Source organism: Phoxinus phoxinus (assembly GCF_949152265.1).
Source record: "Phoxinus phoxinus genome assembly, chromosome: 5".
NCBI classification, from domain to species: domain Eukaryota; kingdom Metazoa; phylum Chordata; class Actinopteri; order Cypriniformes; family Leuciscidae; genus Phoxinus; species Phoxinus phoxinus.
The window spans coordinates 22693011-22714548 of NC_136880.1; the positions used below are offsets into that span (position 1 = coordinate 22693011).

At 36.0% G+C, this 21538-nt stretch overlaps 1 protein-coding gene across 1 annotated transcript in view; it reads right to left on the reverse strand.

Annotated features, from left to right (window-relative positions):
- Window positions 1–21538, reverse strand: part of dpydb (dihydropyrimidine dehydrogenase b) — a gene marked incomplete at its 3' end in the record, with an annotated part of 120585 nt that overhangs the window by 83542 nt on the left and 15505 nt on the right. The window contains exons 3-8 of the mRNA XM_079613373.1: window positions 20178–20260; window positions 8512–8599; window positions 8134–8295; window positions 4392–4588; window positions 2816–2897; window positions 638–725 (exon numbers count right to left, since the gene is read on the reverse strand). Of these exons, the coding sequence (XP_079469499.1) occupies window positions 638–725; window positions 2816–2897; window positions 4392–4588; window positions 8134–8295; window positions 8512–8599; window positions 20178–20260 (700 nt within the window). The remainder of the gene's footprint in view (window positions 1–637; window positions 726–2815; window positions 2898–4391; window positions 4589–8133; window positions 8296–8511; window positions 8600–20177; window positions 20261–21538) is intronic.

A 21538-nucleotide genomic window follows, 5' to 3' on the forward strand; every position in this document is an offset into this window, starting at 1 on the left:
TGTACATTGAAGTGAAACGAATAATCGAAAAGAAAAACATTAAAGCGGGGACTTGGTTCAATCAACTGGCTGTTGATTGGATGTAGGCAGATCTAAATGCAAGTTTATAGCAGATTGCAAGAAAGGGGCAGGGTTTAAATTGACGAAATGATGTCCTGCATACTATGTGTCACCAAAGAGGAGTTTGAGGCGTCACAGGAAGATCAAGTTGTCAAAATTAGGTTTTATTCATGAAATGTTCACAATAAGATCTATAAAAAACTTGCGCGTTCAACTGTTGAAAGAAACTCAAACTTACACTGTTTTGACAACGTGAAGGTAAGTAAATAACAATTCTTATATTTTTGGTCAACTCTGAACCACTTCTCATTTTTAATGATGTCTTTAAGGTTCAATATGGACATCAAGTCTGGATGGAAAAATGAGGACAGGGGTTATGGGTGTCCCTTAAGGGGGGGGGGGGGGGGGGGGGGGGTTAGTTTAACTTCCCTCGTATCACAATTTTTTTATGCAGAGACTAATAAGTTAATCAACACAGGGTGTCAGCAAGCACATGACAAATTGATGCATAGTTTTTTTTCAATAAAGGAAAATGCACACACAAAAGAGGCAAAAGTAACTCTAGAAAAGGACTGACCAATGCCAACGAAGATCACTTGGAAGCCCTCCTCCTTCAGCGAGGTCAGAGTCATCCCGTTCTGCCCCAGCCCCTTATCAAGAACAACCTGTTGGGAAAAAAAAAAAACTGCATCCGTCTCAGCTGTCTCCATTTGTCTGTATTATTCACATAAAGAGGATGTTAGCGTCAATTATTCTACGCTGCTGTGAATTCCAGGACATAATTACATCAATCATCCCGCAACCTTTGTGACAGCAGTATACAGACCAGTATAGTTATGATACATTAGAGCAAACAGAGTGATTCTATGGTCACATGTGCCGCTATGTGTTGGGGTACAAATGACAAATAGACCCATGGTTCACAAGCTGTGGGTCTCAGGGCTATTCTTAAAGGGTCACAGACTGCAGAGGAAAATAATGCTGAATGCAAAAACTAAAACGTACCTAACAATATAATTATGTATAGTTAGGAAAGCAAAATATACAGGTTTATCCACTTGGGTTTATCGAACCGGATATAACACTTCCCTATATTTTGTTGTTGACATCAAGGGCTGTGCGTCCAATCAGATTGTACAGTATTGTACAGCATATTCCTCTGTAACTTGGTAGAAGCCAGTTAAATTAAGACAGATGCCAACATGGACAGTTTTGTTCTTGGTTGTCATATAAGCTAAGCAAGGTAAAGGAAAAGGAAAATAGCAATACATAATTTTCCATTCTAATAAGCCAATAGTCAATAGTTTCATGTGCAAATATTTAAAAGAAATGGCTAAAAAACAAAAATGGATATTCATTTTGATCATTAGGTAAGGTAATTTACATGTAAAAGCTAAAAATGAGCAGCACAATTAAATTTCCAATATTGGCAGAAATACACACAAAAAAAGTTTGAGGTCGGTAAGATTTTTGTAATGTTTTTGAAAGAAGTCTCATTCTCACAAAGGCTGCATTTATTTGATCAAAAACTAAAATACAGTAAAAACAGCAATATTGTGAAATATTATTAGTTTAAAATAACTGTTTTTATTTTAACATTTTAAAATGTAATTTATTCCTGTGATGGCAGAGCTGATTTTTCAGCATCATTACTCCAGTCTTCAGTGTCACAGGATCATTCAGAAATCATTCTGACATGTTGAATTACTGCTAAATAAACATTTCTTATTAATTATCATTGTTAAAAAAACTGTTGTGCTACTTAATATTTTGGTGTAAAACTGTGATAACATTTATATGAAACTTTTGATCAACTGAATGCATCCCTACTAAATAAAAGTATTAATTTCTTTGAAAGAAAAACAAATTCTTACTGACCCCAAACTCGTACAAATTTGGTACAAGTGAGTACAAGGTGGCTAATTCATACGACCTTACTTGTACGAATTCGTACGACCTCACTCATTCGAATTCGTACGATTTGTCTACCCCAGTGATGGCTAGGTTTAGGGGCGTGGTCAGGGGTAGGTCATTTCGTACGAATTGGGCAACTCGTAAAATACGACTGCGGTCATATGACTTCGTACGAATTAGCCACCTCGTAAAATACATACGAATGGCCGTGAGATCGCGTTGGTATATCCAATATCAACTGATATGCTAGTGACTTGTCATGCATCCCTAAATCAAATACACAATAATTTAGCATATTGTTAAGCCTATGCAGTTAATAGTAATATTAGTACATTTCAGTGCTCGATTGTAAAGATGACTTGTGGGTTGTGAAATTGGAGGTATTTCTTGGGTAGTATGTAGAATATGGTGGAATCCTCATCAGAGGCTCTAAAATGATTGAGGCAGTGAAGATATAATTTCTTTGCTGAAAATGAATAAAGTGTTGATGTCAAAGTCAGCTCACGGGAGTCAGTGTACTTCTTACCTAGCCTTAACCAACCTTCATTGAGTTTGAGAAACCCTTTCCCTCACCCTCCCTCTCTCTCCGGCTCTCTCAAGACTAAAATCAAATTAATCATGGTCAGGTGATCTGGATGAGGACTATCGATTGCCATTTCTCACCATCACAGCTCTCAGGCAATGGACAGATGGATGTCTTTGCTACTTGCCTCACTAATGTGGCTTTTAATTGTGTTTTGTTAGCTTGCTTTTTTCCCTGCACGGTTATTAATGTCAGTGACATTTGGCTGTTGATGGGTTGGAAGGATTTGACATCCTGCCATGTCTCTCTCACTGGTACCTTTACGCCAAGATCCTTCATCAGATCAATCTCAAACTGCACCACCTCGTACGGCAAACGGAACTGAGGAATTTCAGCAGTGCTGTGAACAAAAACAGGGACACACACAACATCTTTTAATATTTACAATTGTTTCTTTGTGGCATTATGTTCATTTAGTCACTTAGGACGCTCTGATCGATCAGTCTACTAAGCTCTGTTTTACTTTGTCGCATTGACAGAAGTCTTTCTATATCATGTTTGTGCCAACTCTCATTGAAAATGAATAATGTCCAGTTGTTTTGACACTGTGCAAATCGATGTGCGCATGAACACCCCATGATGCATGCGAGAGGTATGGTGAATATGACAAGCTCGGCAGCATCTCAGTCTCTATCGGGCGTGAGTAAAATAGTAATAACGGGGATTACAAGGCGGTGTATAATTCAGACTTCTTCAGTAAATAACCTTTAGGAGAAAAAGACACCTGTTCAAACCGCACATGTGATCTCTCTGCACTCAAGTGTGTGTTCCCCTCATTAAAGCTCCAGGAGGAACATTTTATTACCAAAACACACACACACACGCAAAAAGAAAAGACAGGTTATTTATAAATATAATAATAATAATGTTCGATATTGTATGTTGATATACTGTTAAAAAATGATGGTGTCTGTCTCTTATGCTCACCAAGGCTGCATTTATTTGATCAAAAATACAGGTATACAGCGATATTGTGAAATATTATTACAATTTAAAACAACTGTTTTTTTTTTTTTAATATATTTTCAAATGTAATATATTCCTGTGATGTCAGTGACCGTGTCTCAGTGACAGTGTCACATGATCCTTCAGAAATCATTCTAATATGCTGATTTGCTGCTCAAGGAACATTTCTTATAACTATCAATGTTGAAAACAATTCTGCCGTTTAATATGTTTCTAGAAAATATTATATTTTTCAGGATTCTATGATGAATGGAACATTCAAAAGAACAGCATTTATTTGAGAAGAAATAAGTTTTTCTGTCACTTTTGATTCATTGAATTCTCACTAAATTAATTTATTTTAAATCTTTCTGACCCCAAACTTTTGAATGCTAGTGCAAATATCTCATATTTAGAGACAAGAAGAATAAAACTGAGTAATAATAACAAACGAATAAATAAAATGAATTATAAACAAGTTGCATTTAATTACATCTGTGTTGTATTTACAACCAGTTTGCCTATCCTTAATATACTATTAATAATATAAATAATATCCTAATACTAGTAACATACTAGTTATACAAATAAGTTCAATAGGTTGATCTAAATCTACTTGTTTATTTTTGCGCTTGTTTATTTGATTGACAATTAAATAACCTACTGTATTTCTGTAAAACAAAAACCTAGACAGCTGTTTCTAAATACAAGATAACTACAACAGGACAATGATTATTATAATTTTTTTCTGCAAGACTGCAGTTCTCCACAAGCTAAGACCAGCATGATCTTTTCAGAATGTAATTAAGAGGATCCGTAACTAAATATTTGTAGTAGTGCCTCATAACCTTTAGTTTAGCAGATGGAAATTAAGAAGCATTCACTTTACCTGAGGCCACCGATGTATTTCTGTTTCTCGAAGATGGTGATGTTGTCGTAGCCTAGCCGGGCAAGGAAGGAGGCGCAGCTGATGCTGGCAGGGCCGCAGCCAATGAGAGCGATCCTTGTGTGGTAGCTCTCTGGCATTTCCTTCGCCGGGGGAAGCTCTGGATTCCTGATCTGAGGGATGCCCATATTGCTGAACACCTGAGGAGAGCACAGGAAACTCCTCAAACAAACCTCGCTCTTTCTCCTACTGGAGCCAAATACACATTTACACATAAATCCTTTTTCCCAGGCACTGTAAACTCCAATCAGTCTGCAAATTACAGTTCAAAGTTGATCTCCCAAGAGCTTTTTACAGTAAAATCACGGATCCGCTCGAGCCCAATGAAACAACATTACGCCGTGATTACCTTATTCCCTTTCCTCTCTTATTTAGCTCCAGAAAGCCTTTCAGGCCCAGTTTGCATCATCTCATCTCAACTGACTGTTTACCAGAAGCCGCCCTGGGCATATAATGTGATTTACTGTATGTGATGTACTGTACAGTTCCTGCTTTGCGCTAATGCAGGCGCTGGTCTGTGTATGCCGGCGAGCTCGTACTGAGGAGAGGAGGGAAGGCGAACGCTCGCTGATGGCCCTGTCTTGGGCTTATCTAATCAACAGGCTGATAAACAACCCTGGCCTTTCACATTTGAGAAGAGAGAAGCTGTCATCTCTACGGTAAGAGGTGACAGAGGAGCAGCTGACGGGATGGTTCGGTTGCCGTTCTCCTGCAGGACTCTCTGGACCTCTCATGGATGATTTCTTTTTAAAGAGGGGGGATGTGAAAATGGAGGGATTTGCTGAGGCCAGTTGAAGAGAAGATAAGACTGGGTCATTCTACAGAAAAGCGGAAAACTTTTGTGGAAAAGAATGCCAGCATTAACCATATTATTATTATTTTTTATTTTTTTTAGTATACAAATAGAATGTTAAATTGTGTTCAAATCATTTATATTTATCTTACAAAAAATATGCTTAATTGGCCTGTCTGCATTATTTTGTTCTTGCTGTATTAGCCAATATATCCACATTTTGATAAAAACACAACATACTGCATAATCCTTTTTTTTTTTTTTTGTAATGTAGTTTAAAAAATAACATTTGTCTCACAAGTTTATGCTTTAACCCTGTTATCGTCATATTTTCCCTACTAAAATAATAAACTATTCCAAGAAACCAGAGAACTAAGAACCACAAATGAAATCCTAAACATACAGCAACAGGCCAAAACAATGACTGACAAAATATATGCACTATATATACACAGGGACACACGAAACACCTGTGGAAACAATCAAGAAACAAATCAAGGGCTGCGTCCCAATTCACATACTATCCGTCCTAAATAGTATTCGAAAGTAGAATTAGTACGTCCCAAATCGTAGTGTGTTGAAAATGTTCCAAAGATACCCGGATGGTCTACTATTTCCGGTCAGAATCCGAAGTGAACTTTTGTAAAGACACGTTTAGCCATTAACTTTTAAATGCATCATTACATTCAAATTGCAAACACATGAGGAGAGTCTCCGCATGAAAGACCCACGACTGGCAGATGAACGTGTTTCTGCATTTCTCTCCGAAACGGTAGGAAATTAAATTAGATTGAATGGAGGATTTTAACTGTGACAAGATGATTGACCGGGCAGTTTACTGACAGGATGCACACAGATCTATCCGTTAAAGATGACGAAGTAGTATGTCCCAAAGCTTGCCTACTCTTTTGCTACACACTCAAAAGTATACTTTTTCTTCACAAAAAGAGTACATACTTTTAGGGCGTAGTATAAGTAGGCGAATTGGGATGCAGCAAAGGTGAAAAACTACTATACTTCAACTATGGCACATGAGACAGGAAGTGACACAAAAGTCCAAAGACAAACACAGGCTGCGTCCGAAATCGCGCATTCTCTTGAGTAGGTATGTATTTTGAATAGTGACAGCAGTCCTGCCGCTGTCTGTTTCTATACGTTAATCAAACAAAAGACGTTCTGTTCCTGATTTCGTCCCTGTTCCTGAGATTCTGTTTTGTGAAGATTTGAGTTTATTTCTAAATAAAGACTGCTGCACTTAGATCCTGTTTCATCTCTTCTGCAACCAACGCTAACAGCAGCCCCAGAGATCATGACAAAGAAACTAATTTGCTTTCATTTCATTTAATTCATTCATTTCAATTCATTTAATTGATAAAAAGTTACAGTAAATACCTTTTATAATGTTACAAATAAACAGTATTTCAAATAAATACTGTTCTTTTCAACTTTCTATTTATCACAGAATCCTGAAAAAAGTGTCATGGTTTCCACAAAAATATGAAGCAGCACAAATGCTTTTAACATTTATAATAATTAATAAGAAATGTTACGTGAGCAGCAAAAAAACTATTTCTGAAGGATCCTGTGATACTAAAGACTGGAGTAATGGCTATTGAAATCAATCCCCATTAATTAATTACACTTTAAAATAATATTAACATAAAACTGTTTTTAAATGTTAATAATATTTAACAATATTACTGTTTTTGCTGTATATTTGATCATATAAAATGCTGGTTTGGTGAGCATAAGTGACTTCTTTCAAAAACATAAAAAAAAAAAAAACTTACACACCCCCAGAATGATATCATGAAACGCAGGATGATAGGTACTTTACATACAATCTGCAAGCAATCACATCGTTACCGCATGGCACAAGCCTCTGCAGATCGGACAGCCAATGAGATTGCCTGCTCAACATTTAAATAGTCCGGTTCATTGTTTGATATAAGCTAGTCCTGCAGTGCGCTACAAACAAAATTCATCGGAAACCCTCCATCTCTCCTAACTCCACCTGCTTAGATCTACTATGGGATTTATGTCTATTTATGCAGCAGCATCATATCTTTCAGGCTCACCGCAGCATGTCTGTGTATCTATTAGCAGTAGCAAGTCCATACTTGCACTGCACCAGCAAAAGCAGCAATTATCAACAGCAGCATAGCAGATCTAGTCCACCAAGACCAAATACATTAACATTGGCATATTCAATAACATGCATTGAAATATGTATATACTGAAATGCATTATTTGTCTAATAGAATGTTTAAAATCAGTGTTTATAACGACCCAGCTAAGTCAACCATAGCAGAGATGATAAATACAATAAGTATTTACCAACAAATAAGCCCATATAAGCTAAATAAACAGGACAGTGCAAAGTAGTGGGATACTAGGCAGGCAACATTAAAAAAAATCTCAATTCTAAAGTCCCTGTGTTCTACTTTTCCTCAAAAAGATTAAGAACTAAAGAAAAAAACAAGAGAGCAAAGGCTAACTTTCTCTTTCTCCCGGAGCTTGTTCTTGATTTATACCTTTGAAAAAAAAGCCCATTCCATCAGAGAAAAAGACTTTTCCACTGACTTTTCTCAAAGAAACTAAAAAGAGCTTGGCGATTGTTATAGGGATGTGAGCGAGGAAGTCAAAGTACAAGACTTCGTACAAGACAGCAGAAAGAAAAGAGGACAGCACTGAAGGAATAATTACATTAAATCACCATTACAGTCTAAAAATAAGATTTGGACTTCCAGACAATATTTTTTCTGCATTCATTTTTTCGCTTTGAGTTCAGTTGAACGTTTATCTGAACATTATTTGCACCCCTATAGTCCACAACAGACCGTTGCAAAAAAAATCAGCAGTTTTAGCTGTTGCGCTAGAAGAGCTCCTTACCTCGGTAGCAAACTGCTGCAGCCCACCAATATTGATGGGGCCTTCCTCAGAGGCATAGAGGTTACAGCCCCCCACACACAGATCAGAGGTGGGACACACCATGCCACAGGTCAAACCCAGAGGGTTATCGGACAGTATTGCCTTGGCAGCACCATAGTAGTTCTAGAAGACACACAATAGAGCCAACGATAAACATGGACTCAAGCAGAGCTTTGGAGATTTTACCTGACCGAATAAAGCCATGTAAGTGCTTATGCTTAACTAACTGAGAAATATAATACGCAAAGGATTATAAGATTATCACTTAAGCCAACATCAATAAACTCTATTCGGCGTAGCTGCTGAGCGAGCGAGTTCAAGCGGTGTAATATGTGTTACCTTGTTGGAAATGCTGGTGATGAAAGACTTGATATCCAAATTGGTGGGGCAGCTTTTCTGACAAGGAGCATCTGCACATTTCAGGCATCTATGAAAAACAATACGTTTTTATTTTGAAATCTTCACAGTTATAAAAAATAAAACACATTTATACACACACACAAAATTGGTAAAGCAAAAATAAGTCAAATAAGCTACTGGCACTGCTGATGGTGTGCAGCAGTAGATAATGGTTTGCCCTTTGTGTGGGTCGAAAAAGGAGAGCTGAGAACAAATGGCTGATGCTTGTTTTACCTTAGACATGTCTCTGCACTGACTGTGGTGAAGACTGATACCTCTTATAAATACTGCTGACTTCATAATGACCAGGGAACTCCATTTTGGTAGACAACAACATGCCTGCTTTAAATTATACATGGGATAATTTGGCTCTAGCTAGTTAAATATTCAAGGAGGAACAAAATGCATGAAGCACATTCCATCAGAGAACGACTAGTTAAGGCTCGACTAGGTCCCTGTGAGCGTGAAATTCCAGTTGAAACCTGAAGCTAAAATATCATGGTTTTGAGTAGACATACAACAAGGGTGCGATAATCATAGTTCAGTTACCTGATTTTTGGTCAGTTTCACATACATCTTTTCACATGTTTTGGCTCATAGTAACCCGACACCTTTTTAGCATTTCTGACTGATTAACAGCAAACGCATTTGGGCAAATATCAGTGGGAAATAGAGGGGCTGCATGCATCCATGATAAAAGGATCACATAAAAATTCTGGTGTAAATCTGTGGACAATCAATATGGATTAAGCGAAGGGATGGGAATTGTTAAGAATTTAAAAAAGATTCCTTTCACTGATTCCAGCTCATGCTTCCATTTATAATTATTTTTCCAAATATGTATTCCTTACAAGAACTAAAAGAAATGCAGTATTTATATATATATATATATATATATATATATATATAGTGATATAAATCCTTTCTAATAATTGTCCTTAACTACATATTAAAAACCAATATAAAATAAAATAAATAATTTGGTAATTTCATTTTTATTTATTTTTTATAAAACTCTGTACTACTGAAATATAGAAAACGGATGAGACTTAAATCAGTCATGACAACTCTCGGGATAGTTTCTAAAGCATTTTATGTAAATGGAATGTACATAGGTTTGGTCTTGGCGAACTAGATCTGCTACGCTGCTACTCCTTAAGCTATGGCTGCTGCAGAGCAACTACGACTTGCTTCTGATAAATACTCCGAACTAGGGCTGCTCGATTATGGAAAATATCATAATCACGATTATTTTGGTCAGTATTGAAATTGCGATTATGTAACAATTATTTCACATGACTTTGGGAACGTGTTGGATTTATTAAAAAGACACCTTTCAACAATTATTTAAAAAAAATCGACATTTTAACATTTATTGTACTTTTTGAACTATTAAAATAAATAATATAACAGATAATACTTCAATAAATATGTTAATAATTCCCACAGTTCTACCACTTATAATCCGGGCAATTCCCCCGCAAACATTGGATCATCGGATGTGCGCTTGTCATTCAGAACACAAGACAAAATAAGAGTGTTCTTGCACAACAGAACATGGCAAAATAATAGTTTTTACTCGATTGTACTATTTTGGTGATCGTTGGGAGCCAAAATCGAAATCGAAATTAAATTAATTGCACAGCCCTACTCAGAACATCAAATTAATCTAAACATGCTGCTGCTGCTAGAGAGAGGGAGACACCCCATAACAAATCTAGGCAGGTGGTGCTGGGGAGGCGGAGGGATAGAATAAATTATTTGCATAGCGCACAGAGTTAGTGTATTCGTTTGGATGCATCGTGGTTATGAAGGAATGTAGTAATGGATATGTGAAATTTATTGGTTGTGGAAGTTACATTGAAACAACCAATCAGAACACTAATTCATGGCTGAACTATTCATTTTTTATTTTAAAACGATTGATTAATTAAGCAAATTAACTAAACTGGCAGCTTTTGACTCATTTAAAATAATCTGTTCTTAGAGTTATTGGTTGTTTTAAAAATAACACTGGTTGCACTGTATTTTGGATTCTCTAAAAGGAATCTGTTCAGTGGTGTTGCTGCCTCGGAACCAAACGTCATTCAGATGTTGTTGTTTTTTCTCGGCTGCCAACTATATTTACAAGACAGAAAAGCACATTTCCAAAGTCTCATGTCTCACAAAATCATACATAATTGACATAACGAAAGCATGGAATAAACTTAAAGCAATAAATTTGATCATATTCTGTAGCATGGGACTTCAAGGGCAAACATAGAGTCAATGCTGTACTGCTTGAGAAATGAAAAGCTTAGGCCTTAAATGTAATTCAGTCAAATAAATATGCATTTGAAGTTCGCTTTCAAGGGCAGAATAATTCCAGTATGATCATTAACGGAGTCAGCGCTCCCTGTGGGCTGCGACTGAGAGCTCTGATAGATGCTGCGCGTTGTTGCTACTGGGAGTTTTCCATTATTTAAGAATGGAGGCCGCTGGGATTCTCTATTATATCAGTTATGACATTATCTCACAACATTTATGCCTTAAAATATTTGCTTGTGTCTAATAATGCCACAATTCCGTTCCCTTGGCTTATTTACAGTGCATACATCCTTAGCATTGCACACACACAGTGCTGCGCTGGAGGCACATGCACATTTTTTTGAATTGGAAATTTTTCTATTGTGTGAACGCAGTAGAAGCGCTAAGCTCTGACCCCTGCACTCTTAAATTCAGCACCTTGCTCCATTATTTATTTGCGTGTGTTGCCTGGTCTTAGCACCAGCCGGTAAATGAGCCACAATGGGAGGTCAGACTAAACATGACCTCTGGAATACGCACTCCGCTCCAGCACTGTGTCAGCGGTAATACCTCATGTCACTACAGTGTCAAAGCGTTGTACACTCATTTCATTTGACAGAGGTCATATATCTGACTGATGTTGAGGAAATATATGTTCTAGGCATCCGCTCATGTGGAGTGAGGTGCACTTGGGAATCTCTTGCTGTTAATTATCCTCAACAGAGAATCCCATCAATAATCCTAATGAACCTGATTAAGTAGAGTTGTCTGCACTTAGCACAGCTGGAAGGAATATACAAAATACATAAAATGACAAGGGACAAGTTTTTATTTCAGATATATCTGACCGAGACAGTTGTGAGAAATGTCCGTTTTTAATTATAGATTAAAAACATCCTAAATAACTCATAATTAAGTGCTAGTTATTGCATTATGCTTGTGAATTCTTTTTTATTAATAAATAAATAGTGGTGAATATTTTTTTTAAGGTTAAAAAATAATAAACTCACTCAACAGACGGCAATTAAACTAAGCAGTTTACAGTTTCTATTTAAGTCATTGGACAAACCCACTTATTTAGATTATTATTGATTTAATTTAGAACCATTTTATACCAGTTCAGTGTAGTTACTTATCTTATGGGCAGTCAATGAGCATTAGTTTGTGTTATTCTAAACAGTCTTTCATGTTCAAGTTTGTGTTGATTAAATGTAAATACAATGACCATAGTCATCACAGTATATAAAGGTCAAAATACACAAAACCTGAACTGTCCTCCTTTATAATTAATACATTACAATTTGCAGTACTGTAATAATAGATGAAGTACAAATGTCTCCATCTCCAAATCTGGTCACTGCCTAACTGCATACAAACAAAGGCTTCCTTTCAACCCCATAAGCCTGACCTACTCTACAGAGGGCTTCCTGTAACACTTCAGTGTGCATTCTCTTTTACTTGTACAGTCATCCTTCACAGGGATGCCCTCAGGATTTGCCTGAGGGATGATAAAAAACCTGACCAACTGGGGAAATTATGCATATATAAAATTCATAAAAAAAAATAAAAAAAAATAAAAAAAAACATGGTTATTGTAAAACATTTTATTTGAAAGGATGGAAAGCTTTTCAGCGAAAAACACTGGCAACCGATTTATTTAGGTGCCAACAGCTTACACATCCATTATAGATTTAGCAGCACACACACACACACATATATTTCTCACTCATTTCAATTGTGGAATAAACTGTGAATCAACAGAACACAACAAATTTCATAACAACAACATAAAACAACAACAACAACAACAACAACAAGTGAGTTCTTGTGGTACAGTTGCACCACTGATCCTATAAAATTTCACAGATGAAATATAGTCCATGGGACCACTAATGAAAATACTTCTATTAAGCTATTTTCTAATTTAGTATGATTCTGACAGTTTCCTTGAATTTTGACATATAAGAGGTTTTTGTACCATAAAACATCCTGCAAGTTTCATAACTCAAAACGTCCTACTCATTATAAATAATGATGATCACGCATAAATCATTTACAATAAATACAATTCCATAAAATAAAATAAAATTTATTTATGAAATCTTTAAAATAAGATTTCATATTGATCATATTGACATTGAATTGACATTGGCCCTTAACATTTTTTCATTTCAGACAGTCTCAGAATAAGGATGAAAATAATTCCCCCGCATATACGTTTATTTTTATTTTTTTGTGTGTGTTCAGTCATGAAACTCATGTTATAATTCTGAACTCATATTTACGTCCTGATTGGATTGTTCAACATAATGTTCTCAATCAATTTCCCATTCAGTGCCATTTCCAAATATAAACATGACACATCCACACACATATACTATCTCTGTTCTCTATGCAAATTCTTATTCTAGCCCTCCACCTCCCCCAGCACCACCTGCTACATTGGGGCAGGTAGGAGGTTAGGATTAGGGGGTTATGGTCTCCCTTTCTCTAGCAGCAACAGCAGCATTTTTTCTTTTCATTTTTTGTTCTGAGCATTAGCAGATTCAAGAAGTACTTGGTCTACAGCAGCAGCAGCAACCAAAGCTCAAGTAGCAGCAGGACCAGCAGGTGTAGTTCGTCAAAACCAAACCTATTTACATTCCATAATCCATTTACATTAATACAATGTTTTACAATCTATCCACAGAGCTGTCATGACTGAACCTTATTAAAATGATAAGTGAACCTCAAGGAACATATTAAAAAAATGTTATGACCCCTTTAAAACCTGATGAAGACCTGATTCTCCAGTATGATTTAAGAATGATCCAAAGAGCATCTTGCAATTATTGCATGAGCAACGCCACAAATTGACTTGATTAGTGACCTAAAAGCGCAGAATCTAAAATAGTTCTTATCAATTTTGATTTAATTCATGTGAAACATATTCGTTTTGAGGTATTGTAAATTGAGGATTAAATTAGATTTTAAAACCCGGGTTTTCATTGTGGTCTCTCTCTCTAGCACACTTGCTCATGCATTACTCAGTGCAACAAAACATGATACAATGTTAGCTCATTTCAAAACCAACGTGGGCATTAGCGAACACTGTCAAATCACCTCCTGCCTCCCACTACTACCAACTTAATCCCAAACGCTCTTCTGTAGAGATGATGAATTTATCATGTGTGTGTGGGAGGTCAACTTGGAGAGATACCCGTCAAAATCTTCACTCGTGAGGACATGTAACTTGTGGGGACCGAATCATAATGAGGACCCTAGAGAGGTGCCAGACCTCTCCGAGAGGACATGAGGAAAGTGTCCTCTCGCAGACCGGCTCTGTCATCTTAATTACTTAAACCATTTTAGATACGACCAATTAAGCCTGGCTCTAAATCAAAGGGGCCTCCTTTCAGACTAGGTGGTGGGACAGCAGGGATGAGAGAACGGTTTTAATGATCAATCCACCTTTATATACTGTGGCTCCGGTGTCAAAGAATATAGAGGAAAAGGAAAAGGAAAAGGGCTTCTGTCAGGGGTGTGGTGGAGCAGAGAATAATAAGAGGAGTTATTCCTCATTAGAGCTCATCATTTTAACAACGCAACATGTTACTTGACTTCATTCATCTGACATCTGTGAAATTGGTTTGACAACAGACACTAAAGGCAGCTGTCGGCTTTGAGATCCTCGCTTTCATGCAGGAATGTATCATATAAAGCCAAATTCACCTTTCAGACCATTAGTACAAGTCTAGTGAAAACTCTTATAACTAGGGATGAAAATCGTTAAGAATTTAGTGATTCTGTTCCAGTTCCCTAACCAAACTTAAAAGTTCTCATAAGGAATAAATATTAATGAAAAGAAATGCAATTCCATTGCCAAATGATGAGATAATTTCAATAAGGAAAAAAATTCTAATGTAATTTCATTAATAAAGATGATATTAATAATAACTTAAAACAATTCTTACAGTACCGTTCAAAAGTATGGGGTCAGTAAGCTTTTAAGGGCCAGATTTGCTAACAGCATGTGCCAGCGCAAACCCACTTTTGGCGTTAAAAAAAACTACTGTCAGGATTTACTAAAGACACGCAGTGAAAAAGGTGTTGGACAGTTATTTTTGCAGCTGACCTTATTGCATATGCATTTGTAGGAATTTTCCTTTCGGACACAAAATGTATGAGTGGAGAATATTTAAATGAATCATGCAAGTGCTGCGTCCCAATTCGCCTACTTATACTGTTCCCTAAAAGTATGTACTGTTTTGTGAAGAAAAACGACATACTTTTAAGCTTTGGGACATACTACTTCTTCATAATTACGTCTTTAATGGACTGCTCTGTCGCTTAGTTACGTGCATCCGGTCACGTATAAACGACCCTGTCAATCATCTTGTCACAGTTAAAATCGTCCACATTCAATTTCATTTAATTTCCTACTGTATCAGAGAGAAATGTAGTAGCACGTTGAGCTGCCAGTCGTGGGTCTTTCATGCGGAGAACTCTCCTCATGTGTTTGCATAATGATGCATTTAAAGGTTAATGACCAAACATATCTTTATAAAAGTCCTCAATGCTATTGCAAATGAAATATAATGTTAATATTTTGCATACATATATTTTCATCGGGTTAGATACGGATTATTAATCATTCAAACCCCTTTATCTGTAAACCTCTCTACTTGACTGTCGGTCTCGCGCATCCGGCATGTTTGTATTTATTTATTTTTGACGTTTTATTGCATTTACGTTTTAATTGTGTTTGTAGTTCTTACTGAATCCTTGTCCAACGCGCAATGGGTTGTGGGAAATATTAGAGTGGGCACAGATCTGCACCGGAAAAAGTACATCATCCGGGTATCTTTGGAATACTTCAATATTTCAACGTACTATGATTTGGGACACACTAATTCTAATTTTTAATACTATTTAGGATGGATAGTATGCAAATTGGGACGTAGGAAAAGTGATTTACAAAGTTTTGCGCTCGTCAATTTACTGGTATTTGCACCATTATTTACTGGTCAAAAAAAGCATGTCGTAAACCAGAAACTAATTTGCGCTGCTCTTGGTAGATTGCGTTGGTTATTGTGGAAATGATCTTTAATTTGCACGTCGTCAGTAGATCACGCGCAGAACTTTTCACACCTATTGCCACTTTTATGGGATTGTGCCTTCACGCTAATTTGCCCGGTTTAGTAAATCTGGCTTTAATACTTTTATTTAGCAAGTATTAAATTGATCAAAACTGACAATAAGTTTTAAAAGTTATTTCAAATGAATGCTATTCTTTTGAACATTCTATTCATCATGGAATCCTTCAAAAGTGTCATAGTTTCTAAAAACGAATTAACTAACCGTTTTCAACATTGACAATAGTGACTTTAAGCAACAGCTGATGGAACGGCAACGGAAGTAAACAGTTGCCGTAGTCAATGAGGTAAAAATCACTAAGCAACAATAAAGAGGATGGCGTAATGGATCATTTAACAAATTTTCATTTATCATTTAAAATAATTTAAAAAGAGAGAAGGGTTAAAGCAAGAGAAGGGTTGCTTTCAGCATTACATTTTATACTTAAAATGGCACATAACCATACAATAGTATCTTATTAAAAAAAATACATTTAAAAAACGATTAAATACACAAAACGTACATATCAAAAAGTTACATATATAATATGTCATGTATTAATGACTACGGCTGCCTTCCCATAGTAGATGGTTACAACTTACAGTAGAAAGTCATGAAGTAGTTAATGTCGCGTGTGCCCCATATAAAGCCAGAATGCCGTTCCATCAGCAGCTGTTATTTTAAATTACAATAATATTTCACAATATTCGTTTTTATTTTTATTTTTTATCAAATAAATGCAGCCTTGGTAAGGAGAGACTTCCTTCAAAATCTTAACAAAATCTTACCAACCCCAAATCTTACCAACTTTTGAAATGGTGGTGTATTTCAGTCATTTTTATAAAATATCTCTTTATAAAATATAATGTGTATCTTTAACTACATGTAGTCTTATGACCAAAGGTGTACTTACTCATGGTTAAGTCTCACAGCTGTATGTGTTTGATTCCCTAAAAAACAACTGCCTCATGCGAGTCAAATAAGAACTAATAAAATCAAATTGTATGATTCTTTTATAAGTCAGAACAAAATAAATATCCAAAGATCCCACCTGTCTCCATTAACTATGTCAGGAACTAGCTTTTAAAAACTAGAGTTTTAATAGAAATGTCTTGCCATATCAAAGTAGACCCTATAAACAATTCAATATGACAACTAAACTGTCTTACCACATAATCATCTAGAAATACCTCTGGATGAAACATCACAATTTTCCTTAGTCATTATCTGATTTATTCTGAAATCAAAGTGAATTCACGCTGCGAGTGCTTGGAGTGCTCGATTTCACTGGCATGAAGAGAACTCATCAAAATACAGTTATTTGAGCTAAAATGCAGCATCTTTGATAAGAGTTGAGGTATGAAAGCAGTATTTCAGTAACTTTCGCCTCACTATGTGAACCAATCTGTGGTCCTTAATGAGGAGTCAACTTCCTGGCTGTTTCATGACACTGGGGATCCAGACCTGGGGCTTCCTCCGCGCCCAACAAACAGGCCAAATAAGCCAGCCGCCTCCTGTGATGAGCACCAGAACACACTTTCATGTCCAGCATTATTAGCAGTTATAAAACCTAAATCTTTCATCAAATCTGCAGACAGACACTGCAGGGGTGTCTCGTTTAGAGAAGGATTAAAATCAAACCTCTGCAGGACAAAAGTGTGTATTAATGTCTCCAATTTCGCTCCAGCTCTCTTTCTTCTTCCAAACTCTGGGTTTTCGCTGTCGTTTTGGGTTTTGTTTTTATATTCGTGATCAGCAGATGCAATGCTGCTGTGCTCATGCATATTCGATGGCATGCAGAATTAAGACATATTATTCAAATTAAGTCATTATGTGGTGCTATTTCAGTATAGTTTTGAATAGGTCATTATGTTGGGAAGACAGATGTCCAAAAACAGATGTGATCAGAACTGATACAATGTAAATGATCTGACTGTCTTTACCGGTTGTGTCGTCAGTGCTAGTATCCTTTGGTTGACTGAGAAAGGCTCATCTAAAGTCAACACACTCTGCTTTTAGCACTTTCATTTTGCTAAAAACAACTAAATGTTTCTGAAAAGTCCTGTTTTACAGCACACACTTAACCAGTACATAAGTGTCACATCAGCATAACTGCAACAGCAGACTCGTTTTTCATATCTAATTGAACTGTGGCTTTATTGGGGGCTCTATCAAAATACACTAAGTTCAACAGTTTAGGGTCAGTAAGATGAAATGAATAAATTAATTCATTTATTCTGAAAGGATGCATTGAATTTATAACTGGTGACAGTGAAGTAAATTGTTGCAACAAAAAAACTTCCTTGAAAGAATCCTTGAAAGAAAATGTATCATGGTTTATAATAAAAATATGAAGCCGATTTAATAATGTTTTCTACATTATTTAATAATAATAAATGTTGTAATGTTGTAACTGGAGTAATGACTGCTGACAATTCAGCTTTGCCATCACATGAATAAATTACATTTTAAAATATATTAAAATAGAAAACAGTTATTTTGCATTGTAATAATATTGCTGTTTTTATTGTATTTTTAAACAAACAAATGCAGCCTTGGTGAGTATGAGAGACTTAGGAAAAATGTTACTGACCCCAAATTTTTAAACTATAGTGTATATCCTAAATTCAAAATATACACTTTAAAATATTAAAAACACAGAAGATCCCAATATTTTTATATTTGCTGTGAAGTGGTTTAAAAATCATGTGTTTTTCAATTAAAGATTCAAAGAAAATGCATTACTAAATCACAGTAAAAATCAGTAAAAATCATTAAATGATTAATGAAACAATGAGACAATATTTTCATTTATCCGTAATAACATACTAAACAGCAATATTTATCTACATCAATTTTTTCAGAAACTCATTAATATAATAAAAACATTAAATGCTTCATGAAGCTTTTTTAATGACACAAATATAGTTAAATGAGAGTTTTGAACTGATGCAAGGGCAAGGAAGGGTTGCAAATGTAATCTAATGACAAATAAAAAGCACTTGCTAAATTTGATATTGCAAGTCTGCATTGTACATTAAATGTTTCCTATTATGCCTCTTACTTTTGCATTTTCCTTTCTACCTCATTTACGTACATACCTCATTCTCATTAATGCACTTTCTGTGTTTATACTTTACATTTGCATCTTGTACTACATTATGTAATTTATTGCACTTGGTAGTTTTTTAGACAACTGCATTGAGCTGGTCTCTGCACCTATATCCTATTTTTTGCTCTCCTATAATATGTTAATATATATATATATATGTTTAGATTTATTAATTTATATATGTTTACTGTTTGCACTTGTGGTCAGATGCTAACTGTGTTTCATTGGCTCTGTACTTTTACTCTGCACAATGACAATAAAAGTGACATGGGTTGCCACATTCAGTGTTTCCTTTATATTTTTCCTTTAATATCATCCATAATTTATAAAACGTTTGTTGGAAGTGAGCTTTTGAGAATTGTCTATACCATCATGAAATCTAATTACAGAAGGAGATCATATTACACAGAAATTAATTTACACAGAATGAAACCCAAGGGCCAAATTGTAGATTATATATATAATTTAACCATTACAATTTATTCGGAACAAACCCAAAATATGTCCGTTTTAAAACAATGGTTGAATAGGTAATTCTTTATATTGACAAACAGATCTCTAGAGCAAAAAAATAGGCTCAGTGCCTAAACACTACTTGCAGCACGACACTTCTGCTACACAGCATGCTGCATGCTATTTTGCTGCAACCTGTTAACATACTTAATATATTTTAGATCAAGATTATTTATATTATTGCATTGTTTTTAAGACTGCAAACTGAAAGCTACACCAGAGGTCCTCATGATCAAGTATTCGGATGTTGTCTTGGGATCCCCAAAAGCATTTTCAACTAACAAATTAAACATTTACATTTTTCACTGTGCACTGAGCCTTAGCATCTACTGCAGGGTTGAAGAGTCAAGGCAGAGCCCAGAGGGAGGCTTCCCTCCGACAAATTAATCCCTGAGAAAAGCAGAGCCAAGTGCTGCATGTACACCCCTCTATTCCCTCAATAATGAAGAATGACCTATGACGCTATACTCGTCGTCCTCACCCCGCGAAACGGCACGCACACGCACACACGTTCCTTCGGCTGCCCACCCGAAACTTCTCTTTGCATTGACTGTGACTGTTGCCATGGAGACCTGCTTACCTCAGCGCTTCCCGAAGTGCCCCACGCTCGCTCAAAGTCGTGTGCTTGATGTCATCGAAGTTGTTCTCCAAATTCACACAAGACTGTGGGAGTGAAAAACACAGAGACATTGTTGGGAGTTGGGACAAAACGTTTTGAACACAAAAATGTCTACTTGTATGTCAGTGTGTCAAATATACAGTGAATTTATTACATTGAGATTGACATTATTAAAGTAAATCTAACTATGTACTTTTCAAGAGCACTTTTGTAATGCTAAGGCTAATTTTATAGCTACCATTATGAATAAGGGACATCTGCGAATAAACACTTTTCATTCAATAAATATCGAAACGAATATTGTTTTACTCTTTGTTTAGGTTATCATAAATTAAAATTTGCATCATAACAAAATCTGTATGACTTTTTTTCTGTAGAACACAATATTTGGGGTATTTTGAAGTAAACAGCTTGAGAACATTGAAAAAAAAAAACACTCAAAATATCTTCTACGTTCCACAGAAGAAAGAAAATGATACCAGTTTGGAACTTGGAACAATATGAGGGTGAGCAAATGAGAATTTTATTTTTAGGTAAAATACCAAGTTCTGTCATGAAACTCTAGGGGCACTATTTTTCCACCTTAGAAACATTGCTAAGCTACGTAATATGCTATCAGTTTCTGATGCAGAAAAGTTAGTTCATGCATTCATGACCTCGAGACTAGATTACTGCAATGCTCTATTAGCTGGTTGTCCTGCTTCCTCAGTAAACAAGCTACAGTTAGTCCAAAATGCAGCTGCTAGAGTTCTTACTAGGTCAAGAAAATATGATCATATAACACCAATTTTATCATCTCTACACTGGTTACCTATTAAGTTCCGTATCAATTACAAAGTATTGTTACTGACCTATAAAGCCCTAAATGGTTTAGCTCCTGTGTATTTAAGAGATCTTCTATCGCCATATATTCCATCGCGCTCTTTAAGATCGCTAAATTCGAGGCTTCTGGTCGTACCTAGGATATCTAAGTCCACTAAAGGAGGGAGGGCGTTTTCACATCTAGCTCCTAAACTCTGGAATAGCCTTCCTGATACTGTCCGAGGCTCAGACTCGCTCTCCCAGTTTAAAACTAGATTAAAGACGCATCTCTTTAGCCAAGCATTCACATGATGCATCTCATACCTTTTATACTACAGTTAAATCAGATCAAATGCATTCATATTAAGAACAGCAGCTACGCTAATTATTTCCCATCTGCCTTTTTTGTTGTTATCTCGGGACGCCTGTCCCGAGATAACTCAAATAGAGTTCGTCAGCTCCAGTTATGTATCCAGCCTCTCATGGAGACTTCAGATGCCCCAACGTCTGTGATGAGACGA